At 32.7% G+C, this 14,630-nt stretch overlaps 1 protein-coding gene across 2 annotated transcripts; it reads right to left on the reverse strand.

Moving 5' to 3' along the window:
• Nucleotides 1-9,484: 9,484 nt before the first annotated feature.
• WRKY13 (WRKY DNA-binding protein 13) lies at nt 9,485-12,838 on the reverse strand. Of its 2 annotated transcripts, XM_028046123.2 has the most exons (4): nt 12,364-12,838; nt 12,168-12,279; nt 11,600-11,827; nt 9,485-9,860 (listed from the first exon to the last, which is right to left on the reverse strand). In XM_028046123.2, exons 1-4 carry the CDS (start codon nt 12,482-12,484, stop codon nt 9,689-9,691), a joined length of 633 nt encoding a protein of 210 aa, XP_027901924.1. In that variant the 5' UTR covers nt 12,485-12,838; the 3' UTR covers nt 9,485-9,688. The 2 variants fall into 2 exon arrangements, with proteins under 2 accessions (XP_027901924.1, XP_027901923.1); XM_028046122.2 differs by having other exon boundaries at nt 12,168-12,835.
• Between the last annotated feature and the right edge of the window lie 1,792 nt (nt 12,839-14,630).

Here is a 14,630-nt window from a genome sequence, read left to right on the forward strand (position 1 = left end):
CACATCCACTCATCTTCAAGGTTGCCATGGCTTCTAGCCTAGCCTTGTAGTGGCGTGTTTCTCACATTTTTACCATTTCTTCCCTTTCCATTTTATGTTTTCTTCTTCCTTTAATTGTTCTTGGTTTTCTATGGTTTATGTGCTTTCCATTTCCTTTTTGTTTTGAATCAATCCATCATCTTCTTCTCTTGAGCTTTGTGAAAGGAACCTTCACATCTAGATAGCTTACTATCTTAATGTCCAGTGGGGATTTCACTTAGCTTTCTTAATCAACTCACACCATATTCAATAATCTTAAAAAGAAACAAGATAATCCTTCATCATTTGGTATCTAGAGCCTAGTTTATCTTGAATATGGTGTTTTTCATGTTCTAACCTTGTCTTGTGTAGCTATCTTGGAATGGTCCACATAAAAACAGTGTTGGCAGCAACGTGTGCATTTTTGAAAAAAATACTGCAGCTAGCTCAGTGGTGCAAAAGTAACGTTCTTTATATAAAAAGAAAGATCTGTGAGTCTAGTTTCCAACAAAAAAAGAATTAACGCATTTGGAGTTCTGTGGAGAGAGTTATGATCAAATGAGTGAGCAAAGGTTAGAGCTGCCGAGAATACGAAAAACAACGTTTTCAGGTTATGTGGTGGCAATTTTGGCTTCGGTTTTATGACTCTTTTGCTCCTAAATGTGGTTGGATAACATGTCTTTTGATGCTTAGTCTTTGAGCCTCAAATCCATGAGTTTAAATGCATGATAGCTACATGTTTGTGTCTTTGTGTATGTCATGTTGAGTCTTTAAATGTGTCTAACTTTTGCTTGAGTCATATGTCATATGCTTCTTTGAGTTTTCTTATTCTTGTTTCTAAGTATTTGAGCTATTGCATGAGATCTATGCCTTTTGTTGTAGCATGCTCCTTGAAATTGATTTTGACCTAATTTTTAAGGAACTAAGTGTTCAAGACACCCTAAAATATCCTTCTCATCATCTTAAGTACCTAGTTTTGAAAAGAAAAATTATTTTCATGACCAAAAACAGTTTGGAAGAGAGCTAATGTGTTGCTTGGTGAATCCATTTGGCCATTTTTACTAGGTGTTATGCTACCAAATTTTATACTTGGATTTTGGGTGATATTGGCAAATTAGTTCCATGCTTTAACTTGGTTATGATCTTTCTTGGTGTATGCATAATTTGAGGTATAATCTTGGCTTGTTCAAATGCTTTCCATAGAGTCTTTAAAAGTGTTTTTCATTGCTTTAGTCTTGTTCAAGTTTTGTCTTTAAAAAAAAAATTTCCTTAGAAGTTAAACTTTCTTATTTTTGTGCTTTTCTTGCTTGTCACTAGGTGTTCTTTGTTGTGTCTTAGTAGTTTTCTTTTCTTGAAACTCTTGGGATGTTGTGGCCGAATCACTTGTCTTGCATTTGAAAGGTTTTGAACAAGTTTTTAAAAGTGTTTGCTTCACTCCTTTGGTGGATTTTGAGTGCTAGCCTTGCCTTGTTACTTTGGGAGAGTGATCTAAACACTTGGGTTATTTGGGTTGGATTTGGTCTCGGTTTTCATGTTGTCTAACCTCTAATCCATTTATTTTGTCTCCGATTTGAGTGTTTTTGTTGTAGGAATCATGGCAAGTTCATTAAATGCACCTACACCAAACAAAAACAATACATTGATGAGATTGCTTCGGGATTTGAAGTTGTCTAGGAAGGAGGCCTTTGAACAATTGAGAAAAGACAAGGAGCAAAGTGACCTAAGAATCCAAGAGCACATTCAAAGGCTTGAAGCTAGGGAGAAAGAAAGAGAGCCTAGGAAAAGAGGGCATTCTAGGCGCAACCCATCACAAGAGAAGCAAACTCTAAAGATTCCTAAGTTCTATGGTGGAAGTGATCCCAAAATCTTCCTTGATTGGGAAGCTAAAGTTGATCAAATTTTCAATGAAAATCATGTAAAGGATCAAGCACAAGTTGATCTAGTAGTTTTAGGATTTTTGGAGTATGCCAATACTTGGTGGCATAAAGTTTGTAAGAATTATGACCAAGGGCCACCCGCGGCTTCTTGGATGGACATTAAATCTCTTATGCGCGCTAGATTTGTTCCTCCCTCCTATAGGAAGGAACTTCTTTTGAAGCTCCAAAGGCTTCACCAAGGTTCTATGAGTGTGAGTGAGTACTTTAAAGAATTAGAGTCTCAAATGCGTAGGGTTGAAATAAAAGAAACTAACAAAGAGAAAATAAAAAGATTTGAGAGTGGTCTTAGGAGGGACATACAAGACCAAGTAGAGTTGTATGAGTACTCCACTCTTGAAAATATTTTCACACTTGCCCTTGGGATTGAAATTCAATTGAAAAGAAAAAGAAGGGCAAAGAAGAGTTACTCACCCAACCACTACTTTAGTCACTCATGGAAGGGAAAGGATAAAAAGAAACATGATAAGTTCCCTTCTAACTCTCATCAAGAACCACCAAGTAAAAGTAAGTCCCCAAGTGATCACATTCACCATTCCACTTCTTCAAGATCAAGTTCCATTAAATGTTTTAAATGTTTGGGTTATAATCACATTGCTTTAAATTGCCCAACCAAGAGGACCATGATCTTAAAGAAGAGTAATGATGTTGAAAGTGAACACTCATCTCCCCATTCTCTTTCAAAAGAATCTTCTTCCTCTAGTAAAACTAATTTTTTTGAGAAAGACCCTATGTTATTAAGGCGCATGATAGGTCAAGATCAAAGTGAGCTTGAGCCAACTGAAAGAGAAAACATTTTTCAATCTAGATGCAAAATTAACAAATGGGTTTGCTCTCTAATTATTGATGGAAGAAGTAGTACCAATGTAGCTAGCACAAGGTTGGTGGAAAAGCTTAGCTTAGAGACCATTCCTCATGCTAAGCCCTACAAGCTTGCTTGGATAAGTAAAGAGGGAGAAATAGATGTCAATAAACAAGTCCTAATTAACTTCTCTATAGGAAGCTACAAAGATGAGGTGCTATGTGATGTTGTTCCCATGGAAGTCACACATATCTTACTAGGTAGGCCATGGCAATTTGATAAACAAACTTTACATGATGGCCATACCAACCAATACATTTTCTTCAAAAATGGGAAAAAGACAACTTTACTACCTCTATCACCTCAAGAAGTTAATAAGGATAGAAATATAATAAGAAAAGATAAAGAAGAAAAACAAAAGGGGCAAGCTTTCACTAAGGTGTTACTTGCCTACAAAAAAATTCTTCCAAAGCAAGATGTACATCACCCTTCCTTCTCTTCCCAAGCCAAAAGGGAAGGCCCAAAGCACAAGCAAGAGAGGAAGAATAGTCTAGAAAATAAAGATGGCCTAACCAAAGCTAGGGGTAATACCCTTAGAAATGATGGAACAAGAGCTCATAAAAGGGAGGCGCAAATCCTCCCCTAAATCAAGTCAAGCTCCATCTACAAAGGCTTAAAGAATTTGTGGTCAAATTCTCTCCAAGGAGGGGAGGATGATGAAGGATTGACCCCAACCAAGGATGGAGGCAAATGCTTAAGAAGACTAACCATGTTTAGAAAGGAAGTTCATTAATCCTTCATCCCTTTCATTTGTGTTTGCTATTTTTGATTCCCTAAGTTGACTTAGTTGAATCAACTTTAGTTGACTTGTTGACCTTTGACTAGGTTTGACTTGTTGACTATAGTTGACTTGACTTAAGCCAACATGCTAATCTATGTTTATTTGCTTTGTAGGTTAATTAGGAGTAAGAAAGCAATGCTAGGTGGCGCATGGTGATTGGGGAGCATAAATGATGTGGAGGAGAGAGTAAAGCAAAGGCATAAAGCATAAAGTAAAAGGCATAAAATAAGTGTACCTATGTACCTTTGGTCTCCTTTGTTTTTAGCACACTTTGGCCACTTTTTGGAGACATATGAGACACATTCTTTGTCTCCTTTTGTGCTAGAACGAAATTAGCCTTGCACATACCATAGTTGGCTCTTTTGTCTCTCATTTTTGTAACCTTATTTGACCTAGGTTCTAGAAGTTGGGGTTAGGTTTTTTGTAGAGACATCCTTAGGTATCTTTTATTTGCTTAGAGGCCCCTAAACTCTTCTATATAAGGGGTGCTCCTAGACATGTAAAAGGGTTGAACATTTTGAAGTAAAAACACTCTTGTGTCTCAACCATTTGTGAGAGTTTCTTCCCTTGGGAGTGAATACTTTTAAGCCTTATCTTGCATAGCAAGTGGCGGCACACATCCACTCATCTTCAAGGTTGCCATGGCTTCTAACCTAGCCTTGTAGTGGCGTGTTTCTCACATTTTTACCATTTCTTCCCTTTCCATTTTATGTTTTCTTCTTCCTTTAATTGTTCTTGGTTTTCTATGGTTTATGTGCTTTCCATTTCCTTTTTGTTTTGAATCAATCCATCATCTTCTTCTCTTGAGCTTTGTGAAAGGAACCTTCACATCTAGATAGCTTGCTATCTTAATGTCCAGTGGGGATTTCACTTATCTTTCTTAATCAACTCACACCATATTCAATAATCTTAAAAAGAAACAAGATAATCCTTCATCACCCTATTCCTTTGATTAACAAAAATTTTCGTATTTAATCAAGCTATTTTTAGCCTCTAACCCCCAACCACACAAGAAATGACATTGTATTAACATATATTGGTGTTTTAAAGAAGGACAAACAATACAAGGGTAGAGTTATAATAAAATATTTTATTTGGCATACTCAACCCATAAAGGACAAACCTACAATTCCACCTATTTAAATTTTTCTTAATTTTGTTTATAGGGATTTTCCCACAAAAAGTCCTTGACAATTCACCATTCTCCATACACAAACCTTCAATCTTACTCTTATGGAAATTTACTCTAGGTCTAACACTACTTTAAAGCATATATAAGTAAACTTTTTATAACAACACATTTAAACATGTGTCACACACAAACAATGTATCATCAACAAACTAAAGCATACTTACATTTGTCTTGCCTTTCCCTTACCTTCACACATTTTAACAAATTTTCCCTAACAACTTGTCTTACTATCCCAACTAATCCTTTTCACAATTGTCAAAAACAAAAAAGGTGTTGTGATGGCAAATAAACCCGCCCCTATGGGTTTTGTTTGAACATGTCCCTGTTTTGATTGGGTATGGGTATGAGAAATCTCTGACATTTTTAATTGGGTATGGGGATGTACATATTTGCCCCGTCTCCATACAAGCCATAATACCCATCCTCGCCATATCATTGACCCCGTTTAAACTATTAAAATATTCATAGTCAGTTATATATATATATATATATATATATATATATATATATATATATATATACATACACACACGCGCACAAACACACACTACACACTTTCTATTTTTTATTTCTTATAATTATTTGGTTTGTCATGAAATTCATTTGTATCTCAAAGATATTTTTCATCTTATCATAACCTTTATGCAATTATGTTTAAATGATGTATGTCAATTAAATATTTTTTATATCCCACATTTGAATATTTCTATTTTTTTAATATTTTTATTTATTGTATATTTTTTTTTCACGTGAGAATGTTTAACACTTTCAATTTAAGTGTTCAATAGCATAAACCTTTCATTTATTAGGTAATATAAAAACTTTAGGCTAAATTACTGTTTTAGTCCTCTTATTTGTTGTGAAGTTTCAAAATGGTCATCTAATTATTCAGTGTCTTAATTTAGTCCTTCTGTTTTCAAAAGTGACTTAATTTAGTCCTCTCTTTTAAATTGAACAAACATTGTTCACATAGTACTAAGGTGGCAAAAGCTTAAAACCCTAAAACTGATTTCGAAAAAATTTGAAGCTAAACTCACCTGGATTGTTGAGCGCCTTCGACCACAATGACGAAAATCACTCCAATGCAGTGCCTTCTGATCCAAATCACAGTCGTAAGCTTTGAATTTGATTTCTAGGTGATCCCTTCACCATGATCAAGAACTCAATTCCCTTCTCAGCTGATCATCTTACACATAAGCATCGCTACGAACCATGTAATTAAAACTTATACACAATCAAAGATCCATGTCACTCTTTCGTTACGAATCTTAACACTGTTAACTTTGGGGACTAAATTGAGTCACTTTTGAAAATAGGAGGACTAAATTGAGATACCGAATAATTAGAGGACCATTTTGAAACTTCACAACAAATAAGAGGACTAAAAGAGGAATTTAGCAAAAAAGTTATCTTTTTTACTCTATTATTATTAATTTTTGTTTCATTTGAAGAACTCTTTTGTTTTTGTTGAAACAATCATCTCTTAACATTGACTATATTATGTTGATATTTGAAAAATTTTCTTAGATGTCTAATGTATTTTTCATCTTATCATATTCTTAAGGTTAAATCATTCCATTGGTCCCCATTTTCGTAGGAAAATCTCAAGTAGGTCCCCTTCTTTTTTTATTGTCTCAATTAGGTCCATATTTTGGAAAATTCGTTGCAATTAGATCCTTTCTGTTAGTAATACACTAATAGAGTTAATTATGTGCCACGTGTCACCATATGTTTTTTCTTTTATTTTTTATTTTAAAAAAAAACTGCCACATGTCAAACTAACAATGTGCCACGTGGAAGAGGCAATGTGATGTGGCAATAACAGTGCCACGTGTCACTATTAAATGTGAAAATTCTCAATTTAGTTCCTTTGGTCTCAATGTTTTTTAAAGCTGAAGTAATTTCATATCTATTCAAATTGAGACAAAATTTAACCTTTATACAAATGTCACGATGATATTTCTAACAAAATTAAGTTTTTATTTTACATTAAACTTTATTTAAGTATTGTTTCAAATATTTATATATCAATAATTTATAGACAAATGTTAGAGTTGGTTTAAAAAAGAATAACTTTTTAAATTTTAAATAAATGTATTTATTTTAAATTGTTATAAAATTGTTATAAAATTTGATATATGAATTTATAAAGTTTTTATTTTTAAAGCAATTCCAACATTTATATATAAATTATAGATATATAAATATTTAAAACAAAATTTAAATAAATTTCAATACAAAATATACATTTAAATAAACTTAATTTTTTTAAAAATATTAATTATAATAAAAATATCATTGTAAAATTTATATAAAAATTAAATTTGGTATAAGGATGAAATTAATTCAGTTGTAACAAAATTTGGGATCAAATTGAGAATAAATAACAAATATAGGGATTACATTTAGACTTTTCATATCCAATAGTGATCGTGACACTACTACTGCCACATCACACTGTTTCTGCCATGTGGCACAACGTAAGCTTGAGATGTGACAAGTTGTATTTTTAAAAAATAATTGTAAGAAAAAAATTAAAAAATTAAAAAAAAAACCACGTGGCACATAGTTAACGCGGTTAGTGATCTACTAACGAAAATGACCTAATTGTAACGATTTTTCAAATTAAGGACCTAATTGAGACAAAAGAAAATAAGGGGACCTACTTGAGATTTCTCTACTAAAATGGGGACCAATGGAATTATTTTACCTATTCTTTATTATACAATTGTTCTCCTTACTCAAATTATTCTAAGACACACATTTAATAAGTTTTTAATATTTTTATTTGTTTTTTACTTTTATCATATAGAATACTATTTTGATATAATTATTTTTTATTTTTTAACTCATTATCATACTGTAATTTTGTTACTATAATTGTGTAAATAAATTTTATTTACTATAATATAAAATTTTAATGTAATTGCATGAATTTTTTTTATCATTATCCAACATATATTGAAGTTCAAAAGATACAAGATCTATGTTAAAATTATTATTATTTTAATCTTTATTCTTTGCGTGATTTTGATCAAATGATGTATTATAACTTTTATTAGTGTATAAAAAAGAGATTCATTGGAATTTAAAAAATTGAAGAAAACAAACATTTAAAATATATTTTAATTTAAATATTTGTTTTCCTTTTATATTTTTTAAAAATATTTTATCAACTAGGCTTCATCAATGTTTACAAATTTAATGAATGTTTTGGTTCTTATGAAATTTTATTTGGTATTCGAATTTGAAATATATACCATTTTAATTTCTTTTTAAATATTTATATTAAAAAAACAATAATTCTTTTAATATTAAATATTTGATAATATTATATTTCATTTACCGTAATTTTTTATTATTTAATAAAAATTAATTAATATTGAAAGAGTAACAAAACGAGTATTGGTATGAGTACGAGTATATACCCGTTAGTTGATGGGAATAGAAATAGGGATTTGACAAAAAATTTGATACTCATTTAATTTGGGTACGGGAATAAGATGAATTTTTTCTATAAAAATGAATATGGAATAATAAAATATGTCTGCATCCCCGTAACATCTCTCTAATCTTACTCTTATAAAAATTTAGTCTAGGTCCGAGCTACTTTAAAACATATATAAGTAAACTTTTTATAACAACACATTTTAAATCTGTGTCACACAAACAATATATCATCAACTTTACATTTGTCTTTCCTCTCCCCTACCTTAGCACCTTCTGAGAAATTTTCCCTGACAACTTGTCTTACTATCTTAACCAATCCTTTCACAATTGTCAAAAACAGAAAAAGTGTCAACGGGTTCCTCTATATCACTTCTTTTGTTGGCTTGAATTCGTAAGTTGGACTACCAATGACAAAAATTGACCAAAATTGACATGGTGTATGATTCCAAACATTCGTGTATCCATTTAATCTACCACATAATCCTAATGTATCCAACATGTACCAAAGAAAATCTCATCTCACTAATTTATAAACATTTTCATAGTCTACCTTAACTATTATACACATTTCTTTTTTTTTATCTAACCTCTTTCACCACTTCATTCACTACCAGTATATACTATACAACAACATCTCCCTTTGAGCACAATTTATGATATTACAAGAACACTCTTTAATCCATTAGTCAACACTTTGAATATAATCTTATAGATACATCTTACAAAAGATATTGGTTTATACTAATCTAGTCCAGTAGGATTATAAGTTTTAAGTATAAGAGTTATAAATGATGCTTTACACGGCATACTCATTTTGGAAGTAACACCTTGAAACACCTTGTGTTTTATGATCTCTCAATACTTGTAACAAATCTGAAGTTGAAACCATCTGGGGTGAAGACTTTCAGTACTCTCACTACCACTCCGCTTCCTTAATTTGGGAGAAATCACATCATGTGAATTTTATGATTTTAAAAAACTTCATTCACATCAATAAATAAATTTATGATTTGAAGCAAGCTTTAGATTTAAAAACATTGTGAGTTTGAATCCATATCGTACGTTCGGGGATTTCATAATCATTTTCAAGACTGGATCGACTTCATATTCTTCTTTTTTCTTGATAGAGACCTAACAAACTGTTTGAGCGTATTAAAAGCTTAAGCCCAGTTTGCAACTTACAATATTACTTGTTTTAACTGTTGAGTTTTTATGAAACAGCAACAAGAGTGTTAAGCACAGTGATGTAAAAGTAGTAAACGGAGGCACATATATGTTGTGGTTTTAGAAAGGGTGAAAATGGATGGAAGGAGTGAAAATTGACAATGAACCAAAGCACGCATGCATCATTTCCTAGATACACTGTCAATTTATACTCATTCCTCTCTACTTATTCCCTCTTCATCTCTAGTCTCTAGCTACCATAAAAATATACATGTTGCCACTGTATTCTACCACAAGAAGCTACTAAGTTCAGAAGGAGATTGTGAATCTTCAAGTTCATTTGATGGCGAGTGCACATGTCTCCCCTCATATGTGGTTATCACCATCCTTGGATCCTCCGCCAACCGCTCCACGCGTTTCTTCACTCTACAGTTATCTTGAGTGCAACGGTAGTAGCTTCTGCAGTGTACCCAAAACACATCATCACAAAACTTCACTTCTCTTGGTGCAGTGCACCACCATTGTAGTTAAAACATGGATCAGTAAAACAGTTTTTTAATACTTTATTTATGTATGTTCATTTTTTAGAGCATAATCCCCCAAATAGATCAATTTTACTCACTTTTTTAAAGTTTTATATAGTCTATCTGTAAAAAGATATTGAATTCAGCATTCCTTCTTAAATTTTTCTAGTTCTGGCCCCACACTTATACACAGTCCCCGTTAACCTGCCTCAAACCTAGCTTTTTGGGTCTACTTGTCTGTCCCTCCAGCGAAAAAGAAGGATACAATTTCTGCAACATGTTGCATTATGAATAAATTTAGATCATTTGCATAAATATGTTTGTGGCTAAAAAAGAATATTTGAAAATTATGCTATTTTTGAAGGGTTGGCTTAAAATACATTTAATAACTGATTGATTAGATGATTTTGGGCAACTTAAAGTATTTATAATTTTATTCAATTCATATTTCGATACAATTCAATTGTATCCAACTTAAATTAAGACCAAGTATAAAGATAGCTATACTTCTACTTAAAACAAAATCTAGCTTCTCCTTAGGGCAACTACTACGAATTTATTCTCAGATAATCCTATATAATTAGCTTGCTATGTTGGACAATTCATAGCCTCAATTCAAGAGTAATCAAAGCAGAGAATTTGTATTGTTTCAATGTAATGTACCTGTGCTGGTACCACTAGGTTAATCCTTTGATTACACTTCATAGTCTGCAAATTCTCCAAGCCATGTTTTTAAATGTAATGTAACATACAATTTTTAGCCTAAGATCACCATAAGGTCCTAGAAGCCCACAAACCTAGCTGCATTGCAATGGCTTTCTTGTTTTCTCAAATCCATCTTTTGAAATACATGAAACTTCGGAAGTTCATAGAATTGGTTCCCACACAGAACAGCACTTTTTTTATGAGAGAGATGTTTGTCTACGTCAATTGACAAAATTTTCAACCTCCCAGTTGTAGTTTCAAACACCATGATTAAAAATGATACCCACAGTACGACCAAGTGTCACAGTTTCGCAGTATCCCTTAGTTGTAATTAATTACCCCATCTATTAATTGTCTACACAATCGACCGTGAAGTCGTTGTTGAGCAAATTTGATGATAAAATCAGCAACCAAACATCAACATTGTTTTTTTTTTTTTTTTTTACAATAAAAAGGCAAAAAAATCTTCTCTAATTGTATATTTCATGTTTCTAAAAATTAAAGCATCCTCTTATAACATTCTATAAAGATTTCTGTGGAGGAAAACCTTGGCGCAGACATGAGTAGCAATGCCGTAGAGGAAAACAAATTTCTGAGTTATTCAGTTCTAACGTTGGCAAGTTTACATCCTCTCCTTTACCAAAAATATAAAAAAAACCGATTGCATTTTCGCCCCACAAGGCATAAAGTGATAGCTATCTAGCTTTAATATGGCTCATGATTATAATCAAGTTCGCATTACTAACCCAAATTAAACTTCCCTATAACCAGTATAGTGAAGCAACCAAATATTGAATTCTGAAAAAAAGTATGAAACAATAATGAGAGGAGTGGAGAGATTGAAGAGAGAGAAGTTGTGGAATTTAAACAAATATGCTTTAAATTCACCTTTTTTGATGTATATGCAGTCACTTTTTAGTAATAAAGACAAAGAGAAAAGAGAGAAACAATTTGAATTAGGGAGTATACCTCGGGTGCTGTGTATTCTTTACCACTTTCTGTCCGTACTTCCTCCACTTGTAGCCATCATCCAACACATCCACATCGCTCATAGTCTTGAAGCAAAACCTTGGCTCCCGCACCTTTCTCCTTGCCTTCATTTTCTTCATCTTCATGGCAGAAACCCCTAGATGATGATGATTATCGTCTCCTCCCATTCTTTTACTCATCAAGCAATCGGTTACTTCTTCCCATGCCCTAAATTCATATGCAATCATACATAAAACCATATATATCATTCATAACACAAAGGTCTTAGATTTAAGCACCCAAACAAAGACCGAAACAGATACTACAAGAACCCAAAGTTGTACAAAGCCAAAACAACATCATAAACCATACATGAGACATGTATATATCTTGTTTATCAGTCTTGTCGTAGAGATTAATAAATACAAAAAGTACTTGTTAGATAGAAAAACACAAAAAGAAAGAAAACATAAGGGACGGGTAAAACAACATACAATCAATTATGAAACCGAAATTGCTAGCATGCATGGTGAGGTGCGAAAATTTTAAGTGCAGTTAATTGTCTCACCATGGATTCAGTCTCGATCTGTTCAAGGAAAGGAGTTGTCCTCCTCCTCCTCCTACCAAGCTTGAAGTGAGATCTTGTCGTGGTCTTTGAACTGCGGTTGAAAATAGGGTTTCTGCAAAATTCGCAGCAGAAGAAGCAGGTTCAGATGAAAGTGAAGGAACCATTGCACTGATGGATTTCAAAGATTGATGGCAACCCAGAGGAGCGAAAGCCTGGGTTGATGGAAAAGGAATATTGAACCCCATCTGCGTTGGGATCTGATCTTGCTCTTCAAACAAGCTATGGTTAACACTTGTTTGAGACGTTGTTGACATCATTTCCTTGTTATGTTCTTGTTTATCGTTTCCCTTCTCCACCCTTTGTGATCCAACACACTCTCTACTCTCAAGCTATCTCTCTTTACCAAAACCCAGAGAAGATCATAATAATAGTAGTAACAGAAGAAAAAAGTGGTTAGTTCCCTTTACAGAAACGAAAGAGGGTTTCTCTCAAAGTTTGGCGACGAGGTTACACCATGATCTGGAAGTGTGTATCTTATAACATCGTAGCTCAACCAACTTTCCCTTTTCTTTTTGGCTCTTTTTACTTTTAATTTCTTCAAAGGAGATGTGTCGATTTCTAAAACAATTCTTTCTTTCTTTCACATCCCGTGTGAAGATTCATTAACCATCTAAATTGAAAAGGAAGAAAAAAATAAGGAAATAAATAAAATAAGAAATAAAGGTGGGTAGGACAGAATGTTGAAAAAAGGTAGTGGGAGAATATGCAAAAGGTGAGACTATAGTAACAATTCAACCTGACCTTGCGGTTTGCTTCAAATGATAATGGTACTGTTTGTCCTATAAAGCTTGCAAATTCCATGTCCTTCGTGGTTAGTGGAACTTCACTGTGCCATGGAAGTCAACAATACAAGACAAAGGAAAAAAGAAAACAAAAATGCATCAAGCTTAAGTTTTGTTACACCCTAATTTTTATATCAACTTTTTTAAAATCATATTATATCAATTACATTCATTACTTTTGTTTTCTGCTTTTCCTTATAAGTATATATACACCCCCAAGGATGTGATTATTTTCCCCATAATTATGAAACTTTCATGCAACAACCCCATCAGTGTAGATAATAATTATCATATGGGCAAAAGCGAAACCTGTTGAGTGCACAATAATAGAACGAGAAATGCATAATCAAGTGTGAGTGAAAATTATGATTCCCTCAAAAGAAAGTAAAAAAGAGAGGGAGTGATACATGTATACTTCTTTTGCTCTTAGTAGGGTTATTTTTTTATCTTTCATGATACACATGATCTCTTTCGGGGCACCATATATTTTAAAAAGAAATATCAGAGGACAATGATGATGAATCTTGGGTGCAAATCTATCACACACTCTCTGCATCGACGGGGAAGATATCATTATGATGGGTGAAAGAGGCCCTATTTGACTTTTTTGCAGCAAAAAAGTTAATTGCCTTTCTCATCTGCCTTTTCTTATATTTAACTTTCTAAAAACTCCAACTAACCCACATATCCACCAACCTTTTCCCTCAAATTCCTCCACAGCAACCTTATAATATTCATATAATGTCTTCAATTAATTCTGTAACATTCATCATTAACTTTACATTTTGTATGTCTAAACATTACGTGGACCAATGTGCCACCACTAACCGCTTCAAAATTTACCTATAATTCAATAATTATGTGTTCTTTTTGTACTTTATCTACTTCCTTAACTAAGCGTTAAATGATGAACTTCATTTGTAGAAATTAATGAACCAAGTAAAAGAGTAGCTGTTAAGAAACAGTGAAAGGTTATTATATGATTGACGCAATCCTTCAAAAATTTTATTGTGTGTTCATTTAGAGTGAAAAAGAAATCCTGAATTTGTTTTATTTGTCACTACTATTGCTAGATAACCACTTGATTCGGCGGTGGGGGGTGGAACATATATTCTAGAAGAAATCATATTTTCCCAGTTACTTATCATGAATTTACCATGTGATTAATGAGAATAAGATTAATTAAGATAGTTAATTGTGTAGCTAATTATATTATTTATTTTTTGCTTTGATGATTCTATTTATTTGAAATAATATTTAACTAAATTGGCATCAAAAAGTTATATCAATTTTATTTATTAGAGAATTCAATGGGGATGCTAATAAATAAAAGTTAAAAAAGAAAAAAGAAAACGTGAAACGGAAACAAGGTTTCTGTTGAAACGGGTCACCCTTTCGTCAGTTGTGATATCACACAAAATACTTAACTACTTGCGCCACTGTATACGACTAATTAAGTAATTACTGGTTGCAAAGAATGGCTCAAGAAACAATGAATCTTTCAAGATAAGAGCTCGTGTCGTGTCCTACGGATTTAGCACCGACTTACCTTCTTTAGCTCTGTTTTTTTAGGGTAAAACAACATTGGAGTGAACGGAATTTTTTAAAGTTGCCCACTATT

The sequence above is a fragment of the Vigna unguiculata genome, chromosome 9 (genome assembly GCF_037176805.1).
Source record: "Vigna unguiculata cultivar grain cowpea cultivar isolate G323 ecotype 2 chromosome 9, ASM3717680v1, whole genome shotgun sequence".
Classification (NCBI taxonomy): domain Eukaryota; kingdom Viridiplantae; phylum Streptophyta; class Magnoliopsida; order Fabales; family Fabaceae; genus Vigna; species Vigna unguiculata.

Excerpts from the sequence above, each read along its gene's own strand:
- WRKY13 (XM_028046122.2), bottom strand. The coding sequence starts at position 12,484 with ATGATGTCAACAACGTCTCAAACAAGTGTTAACCATAGCTTGTTTGAA. Across the intron at positions 11,828-12,167 it reads AGATCGAGACTGAATCCATG|GGCATGGGAAGAAGTAACCG; the intron begins GTGAGACAATTA and ends ATATGAATTTAG. Across the intron at positions 9,861-11,599 it reads AAGAATACACAGCACCCGAG|AAGCTACTACCGTTGCACTC; the intron begins GTATACTCCCTA and ends GGTACACTGCAG.